The sequence below is a fragment of the Myxocyprinus asiaticus genome, chromosome 39, assembly GCF_019703515.2.
Source record: "Myxocyprinus asiaticus isolate MX2 ecotype Aquarium Trade chromosome 39, UBuf_Myxa_2, whole genome shotgun sequence".
Lineage (NCBI taxonomy): Eukaryota > Metazoa > Chordata > Actinopteri > Cypriniformes > Catostomidae > Myxocyprinus > Myxocyprinus asiaticus.
Genome location: NC_059382.1, coordinates 12,901,609 through 12,924,747, shown reverse-complemented (window position 1 = coordinate 12,924,747; position 23,139 = coordinate 12,901,609). Strand labels below are relative to the sequence as shown.

General features: G+C 37.8%; 1 protein-coding gene across 1 annotated transcript in view; it reads left to right on the top strand.

Annotated features, from left to right (window-relative positions):
• LOC127429765 (serine/threonine-protein kinase NLK) overlaps positions 1–23,139 on the top strand; it is a 104,324-nt gene that overhangs the window by 65,651 nt on the left and 15,534 nt on the right. Inside the window, exons 4-7 of the mRNA XM_051678920.1 lie at positions 10,067–10,173; positions 11,224–11,309; positions 13,924–14,133; positions 18,514–18,615. Coding sequence (XP_051534880.1) covers positions 10,067–10,173; positions 11,224–11,309; positions 13,924–14,133; positions 18,514–18,615 — 505 coding nt within the window. The remainder of the gene's footprint in view (positions 1–10,066; positions 10,174–11,223; positions 11,310–13,923; positions 14,134–18,513; positions 18,616–23,139) is intronic.

Here is a 23,139-nt window from a genome sequence, read left to right as displayed (position 1 = left end):
GCCAACATTGTTCTGAATGACTCTTTAGAACCCTGAGATGTGATTTTATTTACAGAACTAGTGCTGTTTCTCTGTGACTGTTGCTGAGGCAGGAAGTTCAGGATGTGGAAGATAAAAGGCTACAATGACCAATGGGCTGACAGAAGCAAGGTGCGCTGGGTTTAATTACCGAAAAGACTGTAGCAGCAAAATTAGCAGATTGCCGCCTCCAGGTCTCTGCGCAGGTCAATTAGCACCCAGCAAAGCTGTGAAATGCGCCTCCCCCATCTGCATCTGGCAGCGATTACACTTTGCTATTATGTGAGGGGACTTTGTGAAAACTGTGTTCAGTTTCACTCATGGCTAAGCCCCCCTTTCTGTTTGAGACTGTGTGTGTATGTTTGTATGAATTCACAAATCTATGAGTGTGTAGGCTAAGTGTGAGCTGCATGTGTGTGTGCATGTGTAGAGTGTTTGTGGGTAGGCTTGTGTGTGTGAAGACTACTATAGAATGTGTCTTAAGGCAGTAATATCTGAGGTGTTTCTGAGGAAATAGGAAACTGTCATCACCCCTTCTGTTTTGTTAAAATTTGGAATTAGAGAGACATTTGAACAATTAGAAATCGTTCGAGGGACCAGATTCTACCTTTTTGTATCATGTAATTTTTTTTTCCTTGACGTCCATTGACCCCTAGAATTAAATAGACTGTTTTTAAAGTGCTACTGTACCTTTAAGACTTGTTATAAGACTAAATGTAAATGCTGCTATGATGATTAGCTAACCTCATAAGGCCGAAAAATACTCTTCGCAAAAATGTGAATGCAGACACTTCTACCTCCGCAAGCTCGATTTTGGGCATAGTTACGTTTCAGAATGTGTCCGACCACAATTGATAAAATGACGCATTGCATTCTCAACGTTTCCACAAGGGGCACTTTAAATGACATTAGCCTGAACTCTACCTCTACGATGAGTTGTCTCTCACAAGTCATCTACTGTCATGGCGGGGCAACAGATTGCTTAGCATATCCTGCCATAGTGAACAAAGATTTAACACTGATTTACTTTGTCAATCTGTGGGGCTCCAAAACGATTGGTTTGACGGACAGTGAAACGCTCAGAAAGTATGATGCAAAGGATATCAAGCACTATTATATTAAAAGAGCAAGGAAAATCCTGTTTCCATATTTCCCTTTTAAAGTAAAATGTAACTTTATTCATTCATGTGTTTAACCAATCCTGTGATTTGTTAGACAGGCCGTGTACACGTTATTCGATATGTGCAGGTGTATTTTAGTTTTCTGCTGCTTGTCACCATGGGAATGGTTTAATAGGAATACTTGACTTCCTCTTGTAACTCTCAGCTGTCAGTTAGTCATTCCAGCGGGTAGAGGGGAGGGCGCTCCAGCTTCAGTTTTTACATTTCATGTAGTCTTCATTGAAGTTAACGATAATAACATTGCCACACACTTTACTCCCTTAAGTTCCCATTAAGATTGCCTGTACTGTATGTGTGTTTTTGTGTCAGTTCTAACGCTCTATGGAGAGCTGAGTTTGGAGGATGTGTCAGTTATATTTCAGGGAAGCAATCAAGCATAGCCATCATATGCATGAGACTTATTAAGCACGTGACAAAAGCCCTCTGTTCTCAAATGATTATTGAATATTGCGTGGAGGTCTGCTTTGAGATCTCGACAGGTTGGCTTCTGAAACACTGAGTCCTGTTTAAAAAGTCTCACGTGTGTGATATTAACAGTGAATCATTTTTTTCTGCAGTAAAACAGTAACACATTTTCTATCGTGACATAATATTGACTTGACTTGGCAGGTTAACTCCTAGTTAAAGTTGTGGTTGTTGTGTTACACTTTTGAACAAGAATCAGGTTTCAAGTCCGGTGAGTGTAATAGGGTTTGCCCATCCTGAAAATACTCGGTCAGGATTCTAAGCCTCATATGTTACTAAATACTCTGGGAAATCCAGTTTGTGCGGTCATTTTAAAAGTTTTTTTAACCAAAACATAGCCCTGCCATTACCCTTCATTCATGTTATGTTTTATTACCCTGTTATATAGATATTGCTGTTTTTGATAGAGGGAGTGCATGTGGAAATCTAAGAGAGAAAAAGTGGGGAGAGTTCAGTTTTGATCGGTAAGCTGTCAAATTATAGTGTCAGAACAAGGTTTTTACATTTTCTGAAGAAAATGGGAGTGGTGCTTGCCCATGCAATTGTGCCCAGATGATGCTAAGGGATTGTAGGTGGTTGCCATGACATTTCCATGCAGTTTAGTACGCTGATATGCGGTTGTTATGGTGTTCTGAGTGGTTGCTATATCATTTCTAGGTGGTTGCTAGGGTATTTTAGGTGGTTTTTCTGGTGTTGGTTACTTACTACCCAAATCAAAAGAGCCCAATCCTAAGTTTCTACTCTTAGGAGAACAGAGAAACTTATCTGACTGAAAAAAGTAGTCCGTGTCAATTTGTAGAGACACTGTGAAAGATGGCATGAAAACACTTGTGACACTCTTGGAGCTGAGAAAATCATGGCAAGTTTTTCCATCTCAAATCCTAGTGAAAGATGATTGCATGTAAAATGGGGGCTGCTCAGCTGTTATTCCCTAACACACACACACGTACACACACTATGCTGACACAATCACAGTGTAGATGACTGGTTCTATCTACAGTTTGGTCCACCACAGTTCTGGTTCCCACTGTACATCTATCTAACCCAGGGGTGCTGTAAGGATTTTTGAGCCCCCTGGCAACTTTGCACTCTGGGCCCCCTATCTTATCGCAACCCGTACAAATGTTTATATATATATATATATATATATATATATATATATATATATATATATATATATATATATATATATATATATTTATTTCATTAAAATGTATCATTAATAATAAACGTGAACTTAATCACGATTGCACATTCAATAAGAGACACTAAAAAACAAATTTGATTTTGAAAAGTTCATTAAAATAACAATGCATTTAGTATAAATAACTATTCAATAAATGAATGTCATTTTAGTGAGTTGGGACTGTGTTTCTAATGGATATTGGATTTTTTATTTTTACATGAAATTATCTTTTGATCTGCCACTCCAGGTATTCCTCAATCGAAGTATCTTCTATCATGTGAACTTACTTTTGTAAAATTTAGGTGAATATATTTTTTTTAATTCTAATTCTAAGAGCATTTCCATGACAACCCCTAGGATGCATATGTGGGTCATATGTATTTTGTATGGTAATTAATGCCTTTAACGCTGGTATTATTTTTATAATACATTGAATAATTTTAGAGTAATATAGAAATATTGTGTCATATGGCAATATAGAGAACATAAGGTTGTAGTTTTACAAATGTATATATAATATATATATATATATATACTTAGTTTTATATATAGTATATATATATATATATATATATATATATATATATATATATATATATATATATATACTATATATATACAACTACTTATATTTGTCAAGGTAAAGTTAACTCTAATGGTAATTCTATAAGTAATTTACCATTTTTAAATAGTTTATATTGCTCATACATTGAAAACAAAGTTATACCGGCTTTTGGGTGAGACTCAAAAGCCGGTATAACAGAAATACTGTATGGGCAATTTCCATCTTTGGTGGTAAAATATGAAACTGTCTAAACAACTCTACCCACACAAACACATACTGTACATATAAGTACAATGGACTAGAGATAAAATGTCTTAAATATATATATAGTAGTATATATATATATATATATATATATATATATATATATATATATACTTATATATAAAACTAAGTATATATATATATATATATATATATATATATATATATATATATATATATATATATATATGTATATTTATATATATATATATATATATATATATATATATATATATATATATATATATATATATAAATGTCTAGATTTCACCTGGGTCTTTTTTCATCCAAATGTTTTAAAATTACAGATGTGTTCTAGGGTTAAGTCATCTCTTGGAATATCTGAAGGCAAACAAAACCATCATTTTCACCCTACGGTAGCATTAAAATAGAACAGATTTTATACAGGTGAAAAACTGAATGCTTGGCCCATAATTCAAAGAGGTCCAGGCTTTAAAGCCCTTGATTTTTCTCTCTTTTATTTTTAAATTATTATTATTATTATTTTTTTATTACCACAGGTTTGAGCATGCATAGCTCATCATTATTGAATTGGTCAATGTCACTATGGTTTCTATAAAACAAACTATAACCTTTTGTTTAACTCCCCCCCATAAATCTATAATTAAAACTGCCTTTGTTATTATAAAACTAAGTAGGCTTCTCCCTCCCCTTTTATAGTTTTAATATGAATCTATAACATCTCTGTCAAATCATACCTGTTACTACAATTTAATTTACTACAGTAATGGTACACACTTTTCCTCGTCAACGCTGTTTATATTGTCGGGTCTGTCTGGTCTAATGAGATGTATGAAACTCTCCAAAGTGCTTCAAAGTAGAAAATTAGCGTTTCCACTTTTGTGGTCTGTACCGTTCTTGTAACCTTGTATACCATCCTATGTACCTCTCCCTGCCAGTGACTGCCAACGCTTGAATGGACCGAGTGTCAGAGAGCAAGTTCTATTTGTGTTTATAAATGGAAGATCACAGGCAATTTGTCTTGCCAGGAAGTCCTCCCACGTGTTCTCTCTCGCTCGTATTTACTGACAGGAGACGTTTTGACTGTTGAGTCTCCGCTCGTATGTGTTGATTGCTAAAGTTGGTGTTTGTTTTGACAGACTGGTAGTGCTGGAGCAGATAATTGCTCCTTGTTTGTTCTTTAGAACATGAATGAGTCATAATTCGGTCACCAGGTGAAGATTTTACAACATAATGTTCTTCTTCACAAAGGTCAAATCGTCAAATCTAGTTGTTCGAAAGTGACAGTTCCCCGGTTTGTGTTTATGAGCTGGACCGAGTGTCAAAGAGCAGCTAATGTGTGTGCAAGTGTGTGTGTGTGTGTGTGTGTGGGGGGGGCAGGTTTGGGTGGTTTACGAGGACATTTTTTTAGGTTACAAACTGGTAATTACAAGGGTATTATGCTATAATGGTGGTTTATGGGGACATTTCTAGTGTCCCCATAATTCAAATCGCTTAAAAAACATACTACATTTTTATTTTAAACTAATATTTTTTTTTTTTTTTTTTTTTTATGTAAAAATGCAGAACGTTTTTTTGTGAGGGTTAGATTTAGGGTTAGGGTTAGGGGATAGAATCTATAGTTCGTACAGTGTAAAACTCATTATGTCTTTGAAGAGTCATAAGGATAGCCACACCAACATGTGTGTGTGTGTGTGTGTGTGTATGTGTGTGTATGTGTGTGTGTGTGTGTGTGTGTGTGTGTGTGTGTGTGTGTGTATGTGTGTGTATGTGTGTGTATGTGTGTGTGTGTGTGTGTGTGTGTGTGTGTGTGTGTGTGTGTGTGTGTGTGTGTGTGTGTGTGTGTGTGTGTGTGTGTGTGTGTATTTTAGCTGGCAAATTGTAATAGTGGCCTTTAGTTTCAGTTTCTAGTTTTCAGAATTAGCAATTTCAAGCCATGAGTTCCCGCTGGAATTTCCAATAGGTTTTTAGAATGGTGGTTTTTGATTAATGAGTAAAATAATGTCTGTGGATACAATTATTTGACTTTAATATTTTGTTATACAAAATAAATTACACACAGTCATACCTAAAATGTGAATTTTGAAGTTGCTGTATTTTTATAAAAAAAAATCAAACAAACAAGATGCTACATGAGAACTGTATTAACAACTTAATGCTGTATTTAAAAAAAAAATAGATGCTGCATGAGAACTGTTTTAGCAACTTAACAGTGGCTTCAAAATTCAGTTTTGAAGTACGACAAATGAGGTGTGTGTAATTTATGTTTTGGGGGAAAAAATAATTTTAAAAAAGAAAAGTCTCAAGTAAAGTTAGCGGTCCTTATTTCCCTCCATTTTTATGCAAATGTGTTTTTTGAAGCTGCTGTTTTTTTTTTTTTTTTTTTTTTTTAATTAGTAAAATTTTTTATAATATTTTATTTATTAATTTTTGAATGGATAGCCCTTATGTAGCATAATTTTTTTACACTTCGGCTTGTTTTTTCACATCAAAATTCAAAAAAACAATTTTTATCAACAATGTGAACAGTTGCTGCTGGTGTCAAGTTGAATGCTCTGATGCTAGCAAACAGAACAGTCACTGGATCTGCTCCAGCTTACCTACAATCATTCCTGCAGAGCTATATTCCCACCAGAAGCCTGCGTTCGGCTAATGAGTGGCGTCTTGTTGTACCAACACATAGATGCACCAAATCACTTTCCCAGACTTCCAGCTTCACTGTATTACGGTGGTGGAATGACATTCCCAAATCCATCCGTGAAGCAGATTATCTCTCTGTCTTCAGAAAATGGCTAAAGACATTTCTGTTCCATGAGCACTTGACCATACACTCATTAAAAAAAAATAAAAAATATTATTCTTGTTACACTTTGTTACAATCTGTCTTTGATAGTATTTTTCTGAAGCAATTTAAACTTTGTAACACTTTTCGTACTGCTGTCTCCTTTTAGATGAATCTCTTATGCTGTATTATTATTCTTTTGTAAGTCATTTTGGATAAAAGTGTCTGCCAAATAAATAAATGTAAATTAATTTGCTGTGTTTTAAAAAAAAAAAAAAATACAAGATACTACATAAGGTCTGCATTAGCAACTTAGTTTTTGATGTGAAGAAAAAAAATCACATTTCGATAAAAGTAGCTGTTGTGATTTTAAAACAAAGACGCAATGTAAAAGCTGCATTAACAATTATCATTTTTAAAAACACAGGCTTCAAAATCATGTTTTTGATAAGATAAAAAGGTCACATTTATGTAAAAATTTCTGATGTATGACTGAAACAAGGACTGTGGCTAACTTTACTTGAAGAGACTTCCATGCTTTTTCGACATCATAAATTACACCTACCTCATACATCAGACCTCAGCATTTTGAAGCTGAAGATGTTTCATAAGAATTGCATTAGCAACTTTAATTCAAAATAAATGTTTTTGAAGTGAAAAAAAAAAAGTTTTCAATGTGATAAAACAAGCCACTGTTTTTTGTAAAACATTTTTAGCATTTTTGTAATTTTTTTTTACAGCGGCATCAGAATCCACCTTTATAGGTAAAAAAAAAAAAAAAAAAAAGAGTTTTGGATACGATTAAAATTCATGCTTCAAAAATGAAAGTTTTTGTAAAAATGTCCAGTTTATGTATGAAATAATTACTGTGGCTAACATAACTTAAAGATACTTTTTTTACTTTATAAACACCCACCTCATATGTCATACCTCAAACATGAATTTTGAAGCTGTTTTATTTATTTTTTGAAATGCAAGTTGTTAATGCAGTGTATATGTAGCAACATGTTAGCAACTATGGTTAAAAAAAAAAACACTACTGCTTCAAAATTTGTGTTATGACTGTGTATAAATGTTGTAGAACAAAATATCAAAGCCTTTTCCAGTTGTAACCACAGACCTTATTTTACTTACAAATCGAAAACTGCTGTTCTAAAAACCTATTAAGAATTAGCTTTCTGGTTTGGCCTATAAATTGATGTCACAACTGAATAGCCATTAGCATCAAATATGTGCTTATGTCCTTAGAGCCAGACACATCATCATTCATTCAGCCTGATGGTCACATTGTAATGAAGTGAATTATGGTGATAGTAGTTGTGCTGATTGGATTACATTCCCTCTAGGATTCAGCTCTCTTGATGAGTGTTGTAACACTTTCCATGCATGTCTTCATCATCTTCATTCTTCACTAAGTAATGTCTACATTATCACACCCTGTTTCTTTGAAACCTCCCAAACCTGCACTTCCATGGGTGCAGTAAACAAACAGCAGGTGCCAGGATCTAGTCCTCTACTACTTAAATAAAGACTCTTTTTATTGTCATTTCGAGTATACAATAACAATTACTGATGTCATGCATGATAATGCAGCCAAAAGCATTGTTAGCTGTAGATTTTAAGGTTTTGGTTTTGTTGAAACCAAACTGTTGTTTGATGAGCTATAAGCTACTCAAAACTACAGTCAAGCAGTGTTTTTGAAAAAGTACAGAAGCTAGCTACACTACAAGTTACTAGCAAAAAGTTGCTAACTACATTGAAGCTATTTCTTGGGTGGCATTCCGAAACTTATTGTAGTCATTTCTTGAGTTTTAGAAAGTTTTAACTGGTTAAGTAATTTATCAGTGCAAATCTTTATGTCCGTTGCGTGCTCGTGTGTTTTGAGAGAAGCTCATTCAAAGTTCAGAGAACCTGCATTGTTAAGTGCTAAAAACAATGCAGATTCTAGCATGAACATGCACAAGAATAAGAAAGAGCATTACTGTAAATGAGTTTGGAACGACACAAGGGTGAATCAATTGTGACAGAATTTTCATTTTTGGGTGAATTATTGGTGCGTTCACGTCTTGACAGAATTACTATAATTGGGAGAGTTGGGAACTCGTAAATTCTACTCCAAGCTGTTCACATCCTCAGACCTATTCGTTTCTATGGCAACACTTACTGTATAACGACAAAACAGCTTTGTTGTTGATAACAGCAAAATGTTTATCACTACATTAATTTATGAATTCTATAAGTTCTTGCAAAATGTTAAACCTTGTGCGATCCCGTCTCCACATGTGTGGACATTGTTTTTGGCTTCGCCATCTGCAACACAAAATTAAAATTTATTTAATCTGAATGAATACTTTTCACACCACTCTAGATTGTCATTTAAGGGTTAAACGTCTGGCGCACCGATTCACGTGACACAACAGCATGGCATCGATTTCCGTGAAGCGCTTCTACGGGCCCAGAGCCAACAGAAGTGCCTCTGGTAAGAAACCTCTTATAGTTTTTTCATTGAAACCTGTTTGGGTGTAAAGAGTAGTGTGTCTAGTTTCGTTTGATATGCCGCTTAAAACAGTTATTCATTTTTCGCGCATCAGCGTGCAGATAGACTTGACGTCCACATATGTGGATTTTGGGACATTTATTCCCTCAAAAGTTGAAAATACATGTTTGCTATTTTAAAAAGCTTTCAACTTTAACTCATCTGTGGGTCATTTCATAATACTAAATTTTATTTTAACATGGTTGGCAGTGATTGAATGATGCTGGCCATTACTTTGAATAAGAATTATTTATTCAGCTTTACAGAAAATCAGCTTTAATGTCTGTAACATCTCAAAAACATGAATAACCAACTCTCCTGGAAACATAGTAAACAATAAAGTGTCTCAGGAGGTTAAGAACAAAAATGCTCCGGGCATCAATGGCATAATAAAATGGCATATCAAGCAGAAATATGTGTTCACTAAGTACAACTGTTGCCATAATGTTTTTTTTTTAATTTTTATTATTTTATTTTTTACCTGACATCACACGACTGTCAAGTCAGAGCTTTTATAGAATTCCGAGCTTACAACTTTTAATGACGAGTTCTATGATGACGTGAATGCTTTTTACAATTACAGTAATTCCGACATGACATGAACGCACCATAATCTTTTCAAATTAAAGTTGCTAATGCTGTTCTTATGTAGTAACTTGTGTTTAAGTTAGCAGCACTGCCACATTTACTTTACTAGCTTTAATTACTGTCCAAATCTGTAACAAAAGTCTATAAAACAGCTCTAGTGTGATTGTAACAAAATGAGTAAAAAATAAATCCCATAAAAAACATTTTGGGCAGGATATCATCATATTTTACATCTGTAAAATTAGTGATAAACGAATAATGAATAAAAGTTATACTCTAGACTTCATTGTGCTCTAGTTTTGGAGTGCCACTTTAGACAAACGCTGGTCCTCTTCAGCGTTCACCCTCTCCACTTCCCTGTGACCTCTCCAACGGCGCTGTTTCTAGTTAAGTGCTAATACTGCCCCTTATTTGGACTGTTGCTGTTGTGTAGCATGTCTGTGAACTTCCTGCTGGTATTCGTGGCATGAACGTTTCCCTTGACACACACTCACTGCAGTTATGTGGTGACAGAGCTGATGCAGAGTGACCTCCATAAGATCATCGTGTCTCCACAGCCCCTGAGCTCTGACCATGTCAAAGTCTTTCTCTACCAGATCCTCCGAGGTGAGATACTAACACACACACACACACTCATGGACAGACTTCTCCCTCTGCCCTTAATTTCAAAATCTATCTTTACCACATCCTCAGAGGTCAGACACTCACACACATTGTACTAACTTAATCTTTCTGACAGTGTCAGTATTTCTCTGCCAAAATCTCATTGACACACACACATTTGTTTTTCTATCATGGTGGGGACTTTCCATTGACTACTATTGTTTTTACAGTCTATTGAGCTAATGATATTTTCTATCCCCTAAACTTAACACTCACACAAGCCTTTTCAATACATTATTTAGTGTTATGATTTTTATTAAGCTGTTTTCCCTCAATGGTCCCTGAGCATGTTGGCTAGTCTTAACTGGTTTTAAGCTGGTCGTAGCTGGTTTAAGCTGGTCCCTCAGACTAGCCAACCAGTTTAGGCTGGTTTTGGCTTTTTTATTCTGCAGGGAATGTAGGCAAAACCTGATGCATACACATATTTGTCTATAATTAGGACATAACTATTCAAATATTGCTTTTTTATAAAAAGCCTATTACTGTTACTACAGATTATACAAATTCTACCCTTAAAAGGTTTGCTTTTTACTTTATTATGAATTGTTTTCCCAACTAAGGATGTACCTGGATGTCACCAAAGGGATTTTTTGACATATTTAGCTAACTTCTAAGTACAATTTTGTCCCCACTGTATAGACAAGTAAACCCACACGCACATCTCTCCACCTCTTATTCCTTTAATCATGGCAGTATTTTTCTTTTCTATTCAGTTCTCAAAGAAAATGTGGTTACACACCGTGTACTTGTTTTGTTATGGTTTGACATTAATAGCCGTCTTCCTAATGTGTGTAGCAAACAGTAAACACATAACACTTCAGAGTTTAAAAGTGACACAAAGCTCCATTACATCCTAGAGTGTAAAACAAATTTGTTTATGTGTGTATACTGGATTAGATTTCAAACTAATCAGAAGTGATTCAGATCAATACAGTTTTGTGTTTGGAAAATGTCTTCAATTCAGTGGCTGATGTGTATATGTTGTGTTCACAGGATTGAAGTATCTACACTCAGCTGGTATTTTACACAGAGACATTAAACCTGGCAACCTATTGGTCAACAGCAACTGTGTACTTAAGGTTAGTAAAGCAATAGTCAATATTTTGATGTTTGTTATTTTCGGTGTTATGTTCAAAGTCTTCACTTTTTATTTAGCTTAGCTAGATGCTGTGTTTATAGATTTACTTTCACTCATATTATTCATATGACAAATAGCAATATATGCATAAAATATCCAAACCAACAACTTTTTTTTTAATTATTATAGTGTAATGTGATAAAAAATATACCCATTAAACATTTTTATTTTTTTATTATACATCCAAATTTTAGGGTAAAATGTATATTTATATTTTAGGTGAATATTTTAAGTGTTATACTGTAACTGGTGACCATTTCTTTAAAGTTTCCCACCATTTTAATCACTTTTAGCCTTTTTGTAGTTTACTTAAATAGTCCTGTGGTCTGACAAATGAATTTAAGTGCAAATATGGGATGTAGTCTCTTAATTAATATGAGGTCATAAAACTGTATTATTATTTTTACTCATTAATTATTAATAAGATTATTATTAGTAATAATAGTAATAATAATAATGTTTTGTTTAAAATGGTTTTAGTTCAAGTAAAACGTAACACTGCACTTGAAGATTATTGTATTTATTTATTTGTTTGTTTGTTTAGTAGTCTTTAAACTCTTTTATACTGGCTTTTTTGTCTTTGTCTAGCCCTGCTATTTTTATTTTATTTTATTTTATTTTTTTATCCCCTTTTCTCCCCAATTTGGAATGCGCAATTCTCACTACTTAGTAGGTCCTCGTTGTGGCACGGTTACTCACCTCAATCTGGGTGGCGGAGGACAAGTCCCAGTTGCCTCCGCTTCTGAGACAATCAACGCTTCTTATCACGTGGCTGATCACGTGTGCATGACACCGCGGAGACTCCCAGCATGTGGAGGCTCATGCTACTCTCCGCGATCCACGCACAACTTACCACGTGCCCCACTGAGAGCGAGAACCACTAATCGCGACCACGAGGACGTTACCCCATGTGACTCTTCCCTCCCTAGCAACCGGGCATACCCTGGATTCGAACTCGCGACTCCAGGGGTGGTAGTCAGTTTCAATACTTGCTGAGCTACCCAGGCCCCCCCAACCCTGCTATTTTAACAAAATGTGTCCAGCCTGTGGGCCATGAATTTTGTTTTTGTTTTCAAGCTTTATAACTAATTTCTTTCTTCAAAGGGGCAAGGCCGCCAGGCCAGGTCTACAGCTCCAGCTTATACTCGTACCGACACACATACACAATCTGTGGCTCCAGGAGGTCAGGGCCCACTTGGGATTGATTCTTCTGCTCAGTTACTGACATGAATCCTCATTTTGGATCCCAGAGAGAGAGAGCGTGAGAGAGAGCTTAGCTGCAATAGAAAAAGCATGAGAGATATGGGAGATATTGGGAAAGAGAGAAATTCTGTGTGCATGTATGTGCTGACTTTCCCAGGCAGAAAGAGAAATGTGCTTTAGGGCCAAGCGGGAATAGATTGTGCTTTTGGGCCGCAGAGAAGGAGTGGTTTAGCATGCACAGCTTCATTTAGTCCTTAATCCCCATTTTCTGAAAAAGAGGAATGTTTCATTTTAGCTCTGACGTGGCAAGCCTTATCTTATGGTCTTGCCCTGCAATCAAACAAGCTTTTGCCCTAATTAAATAGATGGTTCACTTTAAAAATGTACAATTCTGTCGTCCTTTACTCACCATCGTGTTGTTCCAAATCTTTTTGACTTTCTTTCTTATGCAGAACATAAAAGGAGATGTTAGGCAGAATGACAGCCTCAGTCACTGTTCACGTTCATTGTGTGGAATAAAGATGAAATAGAAGTGAATTGTGATTGAGACTGTCACCAGGCATTGGGACATCATTACGGTTAATAACTGATTTCAGAATTTTCATTAGTGGGTGAAATCTCTTTAAGAAAATCTAGATAATCTTACTAGTCGGCTTCACTAATAGACTAAGTCGGCTGTTTGACATTTTGTTGACTAGCCAGCCATCCTTACCCATCCCTAATTGTGAGGTTTTTGCATATAGAGCTGAATTTTCATTCTTTTGTTTAGTTTGCTGGCTCTCTATCTTGTTAAGGTGTAATTCTCCGGCTCATAATTATGGTGAGTGATGTCTTTCTAAAATACTGGAGCTGTTCATATTCAGTAGACTATTGTTATCCTGTGCTAATTTGCTACCCTCAACTCTCAAACTGCCTGTCACTCTTTCCAAATTGATTTTTATTTTTTTATTTTCAAGCCAGGATAGAACAGAAGACACAAGTCCTTTCATAGAGGTGTATGTTTTGGCTATACTTGCAGGATTTTAATTTGTCTTTAAGGGGAGCGTAAAGTTAAGCCGTTGGGATGAACTGGGTGGAGCTATGTGGATAAATTGTTAGTAATGCATAATGTGTCTTTTAGTGTCTCCGTCCTTCTAAAAGAGGGAGGAGCGAATATCAGGGATATGTTTCAGTTATTCATTTCCCAGGAGCACTTTCAACTCAAGTTCATTAGAAATTGGGCTTTGTGTTTACAGCGCTTAATTTTTTATCTGCTAAAATGTAAATGCATCTTTCCACATACATTAATTTTCGTTGTATTGCCTAATGTTTGCAAAATGGTTCTCAAATTAAACCATTTTCATTCTGCACAGATTTGTGACTTTGGCTTGGCGAGAGTGGAGGAGCTGGACGAGTCGCGTCACATGACCCAGGAGGTGGTGACGCAGTACTACAGAGCGCCAGAGATCCTGATGGGGAGCAGGCATTATTCCAATGCCATCGACATCTGGTCTGTGGGCTGCATCTTTGCCGAGCTGCTTGGCCGACGCATCCTCTTCCAGGCACAGAGTCCCATCCAACAGGTATTCACATGCGCTGATGCACAACACTAGATAGTTACACAGTGCTTAATGTGATTTACAAAAGTACAACATGTTCCTACATCAACATTGTTTGTTGTTCTTGGAACAACATTTTTATCAACCACTCAGTGTCCTGTGATTTCAAGGGGTAATTTAAAGGTCAGGATTAAGGGATCTTGATTGGTTGATTAACAAACAATGTTGATCCAGGATTATGTTTTACGTGTGTAACTTAAAGGGGTAGTTCAGTTCACCCAAAAATGAAAATTGTGTTATCATTTACCATATTACTTTCTTTTTTCTGTGGAACACAAAAGGAGATGTTTGGTTGAATATTAGCCTCAGTCACAATTCACTTTTATTGTATGAAGAAAAAAAAAAGATGTAATGAAAGTTATTGGTGGCAGTGCTTAACATTCTGTCTAACATCTCCACAACAGCAGAATCAGATGAAATTAATTAATTTAGAATATTACAAGAAAAGTTTCAAGTCTTGTGATCTACTGTACAACATTGTTGGCAAATGTTGCATAGCCATGCTAATGTGAGAGAGAGAGAGAGAGAGAGAGAGAGAGAGAGAGAGAGGGACAGCTCAAGGCTCTGTTGTACTGAAGCTCTAGTATATACTTGACCCAAAGCCCTACATGTCCTCCATGGCTCTGTGTTTGCAGCGAGCAGTACTAGCTTTAGCATTCACATATGCAGAGAGGCCTCTGGTATTGCTTTGTCCATACATTTCCAGAATCTCATAAACATGACATATGATGCAATAACATTATACATTCAGCCACAGTAATTATGCGCAGTGTGCACCGTCCAACACTCATCAAATGCTGGGGAAATTTGGAAGGCCAATATCACCTATAAAAGAGTCACTGTTATTCGGCTTGATGTATAAATGAGAGTTGTTCATACTAGTGGTCGACCACTATGGGTTTTTCAATGGCCAATATAGCAGATGCATAGATTGATGGGGTGGATGTGTGGATAGAGCATATTTTTCTATGTTTTTAGTTTTATGTATTTCATATAGAAAATTATAAGCCATATTTTCTACTAATATTGCCCCTGCAATGAATCAGAGGCTATGGAACTGGCTGTTCTTCTCTATCTCTCTCTTTCTCTCTCTTTCTCTCTCTCTCTCTCTCTCTCTCTCGCTCTCTCTGTGTGTGTGTGTGTGTGTGTGTGTGTGTGTGTGTGTGTGTGTGTGTGTGTGCAAGCGTGCGTGCAGTTCCTGTCCACACAGCACTGAATGTACACAGAACGCACATCAACATTCTCTTTAAGGCTCATTAAATTCTCTCCAGTAAAGAATTTGATTTACTTGAACGTGGTTCTGCTCCAGTTTGTTTATGTACAGATCAGGAACATGTTTCTATGTTTCCATGTTTTGGGTTTTTTAAATCTGTATTTTTTGACCAAAACAAAGACTTTTCGTGTGTGTACAAACTCACCCATATAATTATTTGCGTATTTGTGAATGCTATGTCCTTTGAGATCTAGCAACTTGTTTTTAGTATCATTATAGTGTTTGGTGCATTATATACATACTGTAAAAAGGGAATTTTTATATATTTTGTATTTACTTCAGTGTTAATTGGGTATGTCCATGAATGTTTTTTCTTTCAACATCAATATTGTTGGTTAAAAGAGACAGTTCTCTCAAAAAGGTCATCATTGGCATCATTTACTTACACTCATGTTATTCCAAACCTACTGTATATGACTTTCTGTTCTCTGTGATACACAAAACGAGATGTTAGGCAGAATGTTAAGGGGTATTTACACTTGGCCACTTCATACGTTTTTACTGATCGCATTGCTATCTGATTGAATTAGCACATTCCATTTACACTTGGCCACATCAAAGTCTCCGCCAAACAGATATAAATCCGATTTTTCAATGCTCGCTCTATATGCAAATAAAACGGAGTTCACTTCTGTGATTATGCAAATGCCAGGCAGCGAATTTAAAAGATGTGATTTATTATTTGATTCCTAGTGACTTTGCCCCGCACGTGCGGGTATTTGTGTTTGTGCGTGTGCTGTGTATTTTTGCCCTCTGGGCTTCTTGTAGGTAAGATCCATCATGCGCATCAGCTGCACTCATTGTCAGGGTTTAATTTTCTTTCTTTTTTTTCCGATCTGCATCAAATAAATGAAGAAAATGTTCTGTTTCTCTCACAACGTGCATCCTTCTCTTAATTTGTTATGTATTGTGCGAAACGAGCCCTATGCAAATACTCCGTAATAGCTGTTATATTTCCCATTTTCCCTATGCTGACATAGCTCTGTTTGGGCGAAGTAAAGTTTACATATGTGGCTTGAACAGCCAGATGCATTTATACTTTACCGAGTTTCGAATGGAAACATCCGGAGGTGGTTTCCGGATTTACGTATATCCGTCTCAAATCCATCATGGAGGGCATGTACACCTGGTCTTTTCATGATCGGACAGCAAATCCAATCAGCAAAAACACATGAAGAGATCAAGTGTAAATACCCTTCGTCTCAGTCACACATCAGTTTCATTGCATCTTTTTCAATACAATGAAAGTGAATGGTGACTGAGACTTTCATTCTACCTCACATCTCCTTTTGTGTTCCATGGAAGAATTTTGAAAAAGCATTTGGACGACTAAATGATGACACAATTTTCATTTTTGGGTGAACTGTCCCTTTAAATTTCCATATATGTTACGAGAAAGTGTAAATTTTAGGTAGGTTGAACTATAATTTTTCCGACAATGGAAGACATGGGACAGTGTTCAGGAAACCTGTTTCAAAACATTAATTATTTTGCTGTTTGATTTGGTGTTGCATGTGGCGCAGAAATAAAAAAGAAAAAAAAAAAAAACAGATTGTAACAATTCATACGATGGGCAAGGAGGAGGCGGGAACTGGCTTGACAAAACACGTAGACATTTATTGTTGCACTTTTCAGTCGCACACAATAACACACTGCTTCACACTAACACATCAACAAACACACAGCTTCAAGAATCTCTCTCTCCCCGTCTGCCGCTGTCTGCTTCCCTTAAATACTCCCACCACCCCTCACTGGAATGTGAGACCGTTGTGGCCCACAGGTTGAACTCATTCACCACTTATCTTCCCGGCCTTGCTCTGCCCATACGCTGCTTAGCCCTGCCCTGCTCGTCACATACCCCCGTCGCCAAACTCAGGCCAGGGAATTCTCTGGGCTGTGACCCCCCCCAATTTCTAAGGAGGGAGCATTGGCACGTCAGGATGGTCTCCCACACGTGCCTGGGAGTGGGAACAAGATGGGGTGGGGGAATAGAGAGAGAGAGAAGAAAGCAGCGAGAGGAGAGAGAGATGTTCTCGCCGGCCCCGGACACGCTGTCGACTGGTCCTCAGCCACTCCTCCTCCCCCTGGCGGACGACAGTCGCTCCTCCCCTGGCGGACGGTAGTGTGTCCTCCGACCCCTGGTGGACAATAACGGCTCCTCCCCTTCCTGGTAGATGGCAGCGGTTCCTCTGTCCCCTGGTGGACGGCAGCGGCGAGGACTCCACGACAGTGCATCCCTCCTGCTTCCCAGGTTTCAGTACCAGTGTAATGAGTTCAAGATGGGCAAGGAGGAGGCGGGAACTGGCAGAACAGTCAACATAACTTTAATGACATAAAAGAACTGAACATAACATAAAATACATAGACGCACACACAGGGGCTGCGTGTGTGTCTGTCTCTCTCTCGAACTGGCGCCCCAGGCTCGTCTTTATCCCCCTCCAGGCTGATTAGGTGAATCACGGCCCGGCCACGCTCTCCTCCTCGTCACACATATGTATCTTACAGTGGATAAAATGTATGAGCATGTACATGTACAGTATTTACATAGAGAGCTTGTTTCTGCTTGTGTGTTTAAGAATGCTTCTCTTTATGGGCCTGGCTACCACCCCTGGAGTCGTGAGTTCGAATCCAGGGCATGCTGAGTGACTCCAGCCAAGTCTCCTAAGCCACCAAATTGGCCCGGTTGCTAGGGAGGGTAGAGTCACATGGGGTAACCTCCTCGTGGTCGCTATAATGTGGTTCTCACTCTCGGTGGGGCACGTGGTGAGTTGTGCGTGGATGCCACGGAGAATTGCGTGGGCCTCCACACGTGATACGTCTCCACGGTAACGCGCTCAACAAGCCACGTGATAAGATGCGCGGATTGATGGTATCAGACGCAGAGGCGACTCAGATTCGTCCTCCACCACCCGGATTGAGGCGAGTCACTACGCCACCACGAGGATTAGAGCGCATTGGGAATAGGGCATTCCAAATTGGGGAGAAAAGAAATTTTTTTCAACAAAAAAAAAAGAATGCCTCTCTTTATTAATTCAAACTCATATGCTCATTCTTTTCTCATTGTATAACAGCTGGACTTGATCACAGATCTATTGGGGACGCCGTCTCTGGAGGCCATGAGGACTGCGTGTGAGGGGGCTAGAGCTCACATCCTGAGAGGCCCTCACAAACAGGTGAGTCTTTAATCAAATTATATAATTTGATAAAAATTAATCCCTAACCCAAAACATGCAAATGGTATTCTAAAACCACAGAATGAGCACCATGAAAGACAATGAGTCTTGAGTGGATTATGTACAAAGGCTCCCATGCAGTGATATTTTTGGTTCCCGGAAGCCTGATTATAAACAGCCCCAGTGGCGCTGCCATGGCGACTGGCTGTTCCTGCTGAGTGACGACACCTATTGACCAATTGTGCACCTTGTTTATGGAATCAAGACACTTCTCCTGCCCCCAGAGTGTAGAAATCTCCCATCACCCTCTGCTGCAGGACTCCCGATGCTCTGCTGGCTCTGGGCTGCTCTCGCTGTTTCTCCCTCCCGCAGTCTCTTCATTTCCTGCCCTCCATCATATTCACTGACAGACTGATTGATCAGTTGATGAGAGCAGAGAGAGAGAGTCATGATGGCTATTATTGGCTATTCATGTACAGCAGTTCAGTATATAGGCTACTTTAGGCTCTCCATATTAAAGCAGTACTACAAAGCAGTGAAATTAACACTTAGCATAAGTATGTAATTATTTTACTGTTAAAATTATTTCCTGAGCTTTCCTGATCTTAATATGCAGTCAACTACAAGAAACCATTCGTAGGTTAATTTCTCTAAAAAGTTAAATAACTATGGCATAACTCATCCATGTTGGAGTGCTTTTAGTGCACATTTTATTCATTCAAATGCTTTTGTTTTTGAGTATGTAGAAAGCAGTGCTCTGTGTTAGTGTGAGAGTGAAAATGTGTGTGTTTGTATGCGTGATTGGCCCTGGGTGTTGGCTCTGTGGCTCTAGACAGCTACGCTGAGAAGGCGATACCCTGCAGAGAACAGGAACTGCAAAGCAAGGGCTGTGGACCTCTGCTTCCTGCTTTGCATCAACCTGATGCCTGGCTGCATACCAAGAAACATGCATCCTTTATACACACACACACACACACACAGATATGCAGACATGCACCTGCTAGACTAGAGAAAGTATTTACCATTAAGGCCTAAAAATGTAATGGATGGTTTAATAAAAAATTATTTTAGTCACCCTTATGGCCATTCCAAACCTATATGACATTCTTTCTTCCATGGATCACAAAAGGAGAAGTTTAGCAGAATGTCTGAAATGCTCTCTTGCTTATAATGAAAGTGGTTGGTGACCAGGGGCTGTCAATTAATTAATTAATTTAATTTTTTTTTTTTAATTAATTTTCTTTATTTATCACACATTATACATTTGCACATATACGGTGAAATTCTTCTTTTTCACATATCCCAGCTAGGCTGGGGTCAGAGTGCAGGGTCAGCCATGATACGGCACCCCTGGAGCAGATAGGGTTAAGGGCCTTGCTCAAGGGCCCAACAGTGGCATCTTGGCGGTGCTGGGGCTTGAACCCCCGACCTTCTGATCAGTAACCCAGAGCCTTAACCGCTGAGCTACCACTGCCCACATTAAGCTCTCAAAAGGACAAAAAAGGTTGCATAGAAGCATCATAAAAGTAGTCTATACGACTTGTGCATTGTATTCCATATTCGAAGTCACACAATAGCTTTGTGTAAAGAAAAGACTGAAATTTAAAGGAATAGTACACCCAAAAATGAAAATTCTCTCATCATTTACTCACACTTATGCCATCCCAGATGTGTATGACTTTCTTTCATCTGCTGAACTCAAATGAAGATTTTTAGAAGAAAATCTCAGCTCTGTAGGTCCATACAATGCAAGTGAATGGGTTCCAAAAATCATGTAAATCAGCACAAAAGTAATCCATAAGACTCCAGTGGTTAAATCAATGTCTTCAAAAGCGATATGATAGGTGTGGGTGAGAAGCGGATCAACATTTAAGTCCTTTTTTTACTATAAATTCTTGCTCAGTCCTTGCTCAGTCAATCAGCGCTTTCACTTTCACATTCTTCTTGTGTTTTTGGTGATTCACATTCGTCATGCATATCGCCCCCTACTGGGCAGGGAGAATAATTTCTAGCAAAAAAGGACTTTATGCACCCATTCACTTGCATTGTATGGACATACAGAGCTGAAACATTCTTCTAAACATCTTCATTTGTGTTCTGCAGTAAAAAGAATGTAATACACATCTGGTATGACATGAGAGTGAGTAAATGATGACAGAATTTTCATTTTTGGGGGAACTATCCCTTTAAGTCGTTATTCACTGAAAATCTTGCTTGACAGCCATGGTCACCATTCACCTTTATTGTCTGGAAAAACTTACAGCTTGGACATTCTGCTAGAAATAACTTCTTTTGTTTTCCATGGAAGAAAGTTATACAGGTTTCGAAAGTAAATAATTCAATTAAGAGGTACTCTGTCTCTATGGTCACCATTCTCCACCCTATATTTCAGCCAGCAACTCACACACAAATGTTCTCTCACTAACTCATACTGACATTTGGCTGACCTTGTCACTTGACGCTGCCTCCTGTGTGTGGTCGACAAGCCTTAGAGCAGGATGTTTTAATCATGTAGATCAGCTAAGCTTCCCGTTACATGGAGCAGGTTTTGCAGGGGTCCCTGTTGGGTCATGAGGGTGTAGCCGTGGCCATCCGATCATGGTCTGATCTAAAGAAAAAAACTAAATATGCTCTTAAATTGAAGATTGGCTGTACAAAAGCACTTAGATTTATAATACTCAATGGCAGATTCACTAAAAAGTATCAGTGCAGTACAGTGTACAGTATTTCATTCATCTTAAGGCTAGGGTATAATTGCTTTTTCTGTGTACTGATACATTTCACACACAGTCGGGGGTTCTAGCCTTTTAAAGTATACGTTTTTGATCACAAAGACATGGATTAAACCGCTCGAGTCATATGGATTACTTTTATGCTGCCTTTACATCCTTTTTGGAGCTTACATGGTATGGACAAAAACACCTCATACGTGCTTAAAAATATCTTTGTTTATGTCCTGTATAATAAAGAAAGTCATACGAGTTTGAGATGGCATGAGAGCAAGTAATCAGGATCTAAAGAAGACCTAATTTGTTCTCTTAATGATTAAACAATGCTCTTTGATCACCATTCCATGTGGGAAGGTTGGATGAATCGAGGCATTGAAGAGTGTTTAGATGGGTCAGGTTGGCTTTATGAGATAAATTAGCACTGGAGTCTTCATAACTGCAGTAAATATGGCACACCAGATCTCCACCTCTACTTTTGAAAAGGAGAGTAGCTAATCAAGAAGGATTTTGAGTGGAAAAAATGACAGTGAGAGGAACGGTTCTCCTGAGAGTCTGGTAGATGTATTTCAAGAGGCATTTCAGCATACCACTCTACAGCAGTGTTGGGAGATGTGGTATGCTTTAATGCCTATTCTTAAGATGGAGCCAGTCACTCAGGATTCGGCTGAGTGGATGGGTGGGAGGTAGAAATAGGTCTACGAGAGAGAGAGAGAGAGAGAATGACTTAAGAGTTCTAAAAAGAGGTCTGACTCTTAAGATCAACTTTGCTGCCTCCACAGGGGAGCTCATTAGTTCTATTAATTTTGCAATGGCTCATACCATCACTAGAAAGAGAGGAAGCTTTTAGCCTCCTCAGTAGTGGTAGGATAAAAATGATTTTACCTTAGCTGTCATTCATAGAGAGAGAAAGCTAGAGGTTATGGTCTATTCGTGCTTTCCCATAGAGGGGAAAATTCACAAATGAGATCTCTTTTATATCTTAATTGTATATCTTCGACAACAATGGGGTTTAATTGAGACTTAAAAGGGAACATTTCACCCAAAGATGAAAATTCTGTTGTCATTTTCTCACCCTCATGTTGTTCCAAGTCTGTATGACTTTCTTTCTTATGCAGAACACAAAAGGAGATTAATTAATATCACAGCTCTTCATTTCAATACAAAGGCATTGGATAGTGCCCCACTTTAAAGCTTAATAAAGCATCATAAATGTAGTCAGTGCAGCTCTTGCAACATTCCAAGTTTCCAAAGGCATGCAACAGGTTTTTAGAGAGAAACACAGCGACATGCTAGTTGTGAATGGGCTTCTCTCATAGCGCTCTTGAACACTCAACGGACATCAAGGTTTTCGCTGAAAAGAACATAAATGTCAGGTTTATTTTGTGATAACGACCAAAGTCTGTACATTATGACTTATTTTTTACACTGCTCTCTGGAGTACTCATCAATCGCATGATCCAGAAGTCTGACATTTATGAATAATTACCCATAATTTATCCAGGAATAAAGTGATATTTGACCAGTCATCCGGGCGTTGCGAGTCACCTTTCCTACTTCTCGTATAACTCTGCGAAGTAAGCTAATAAAATAGTTTGAACTCAGATCAATATTTCATGTCCATTTATTAATTTATTTGGCAAGTAGGCTTGTAATAAGCAGGATTACCAACAGAGCTCAGATGCAAACCAGATGTTGAATTCAGCTGTTTCTAGAGCTGAATTCCACTGTCTCTATCTTCTCACAAAATTACATAATTTCAACTCAAATCATTATTTAATGTCCATTTAATTACTTA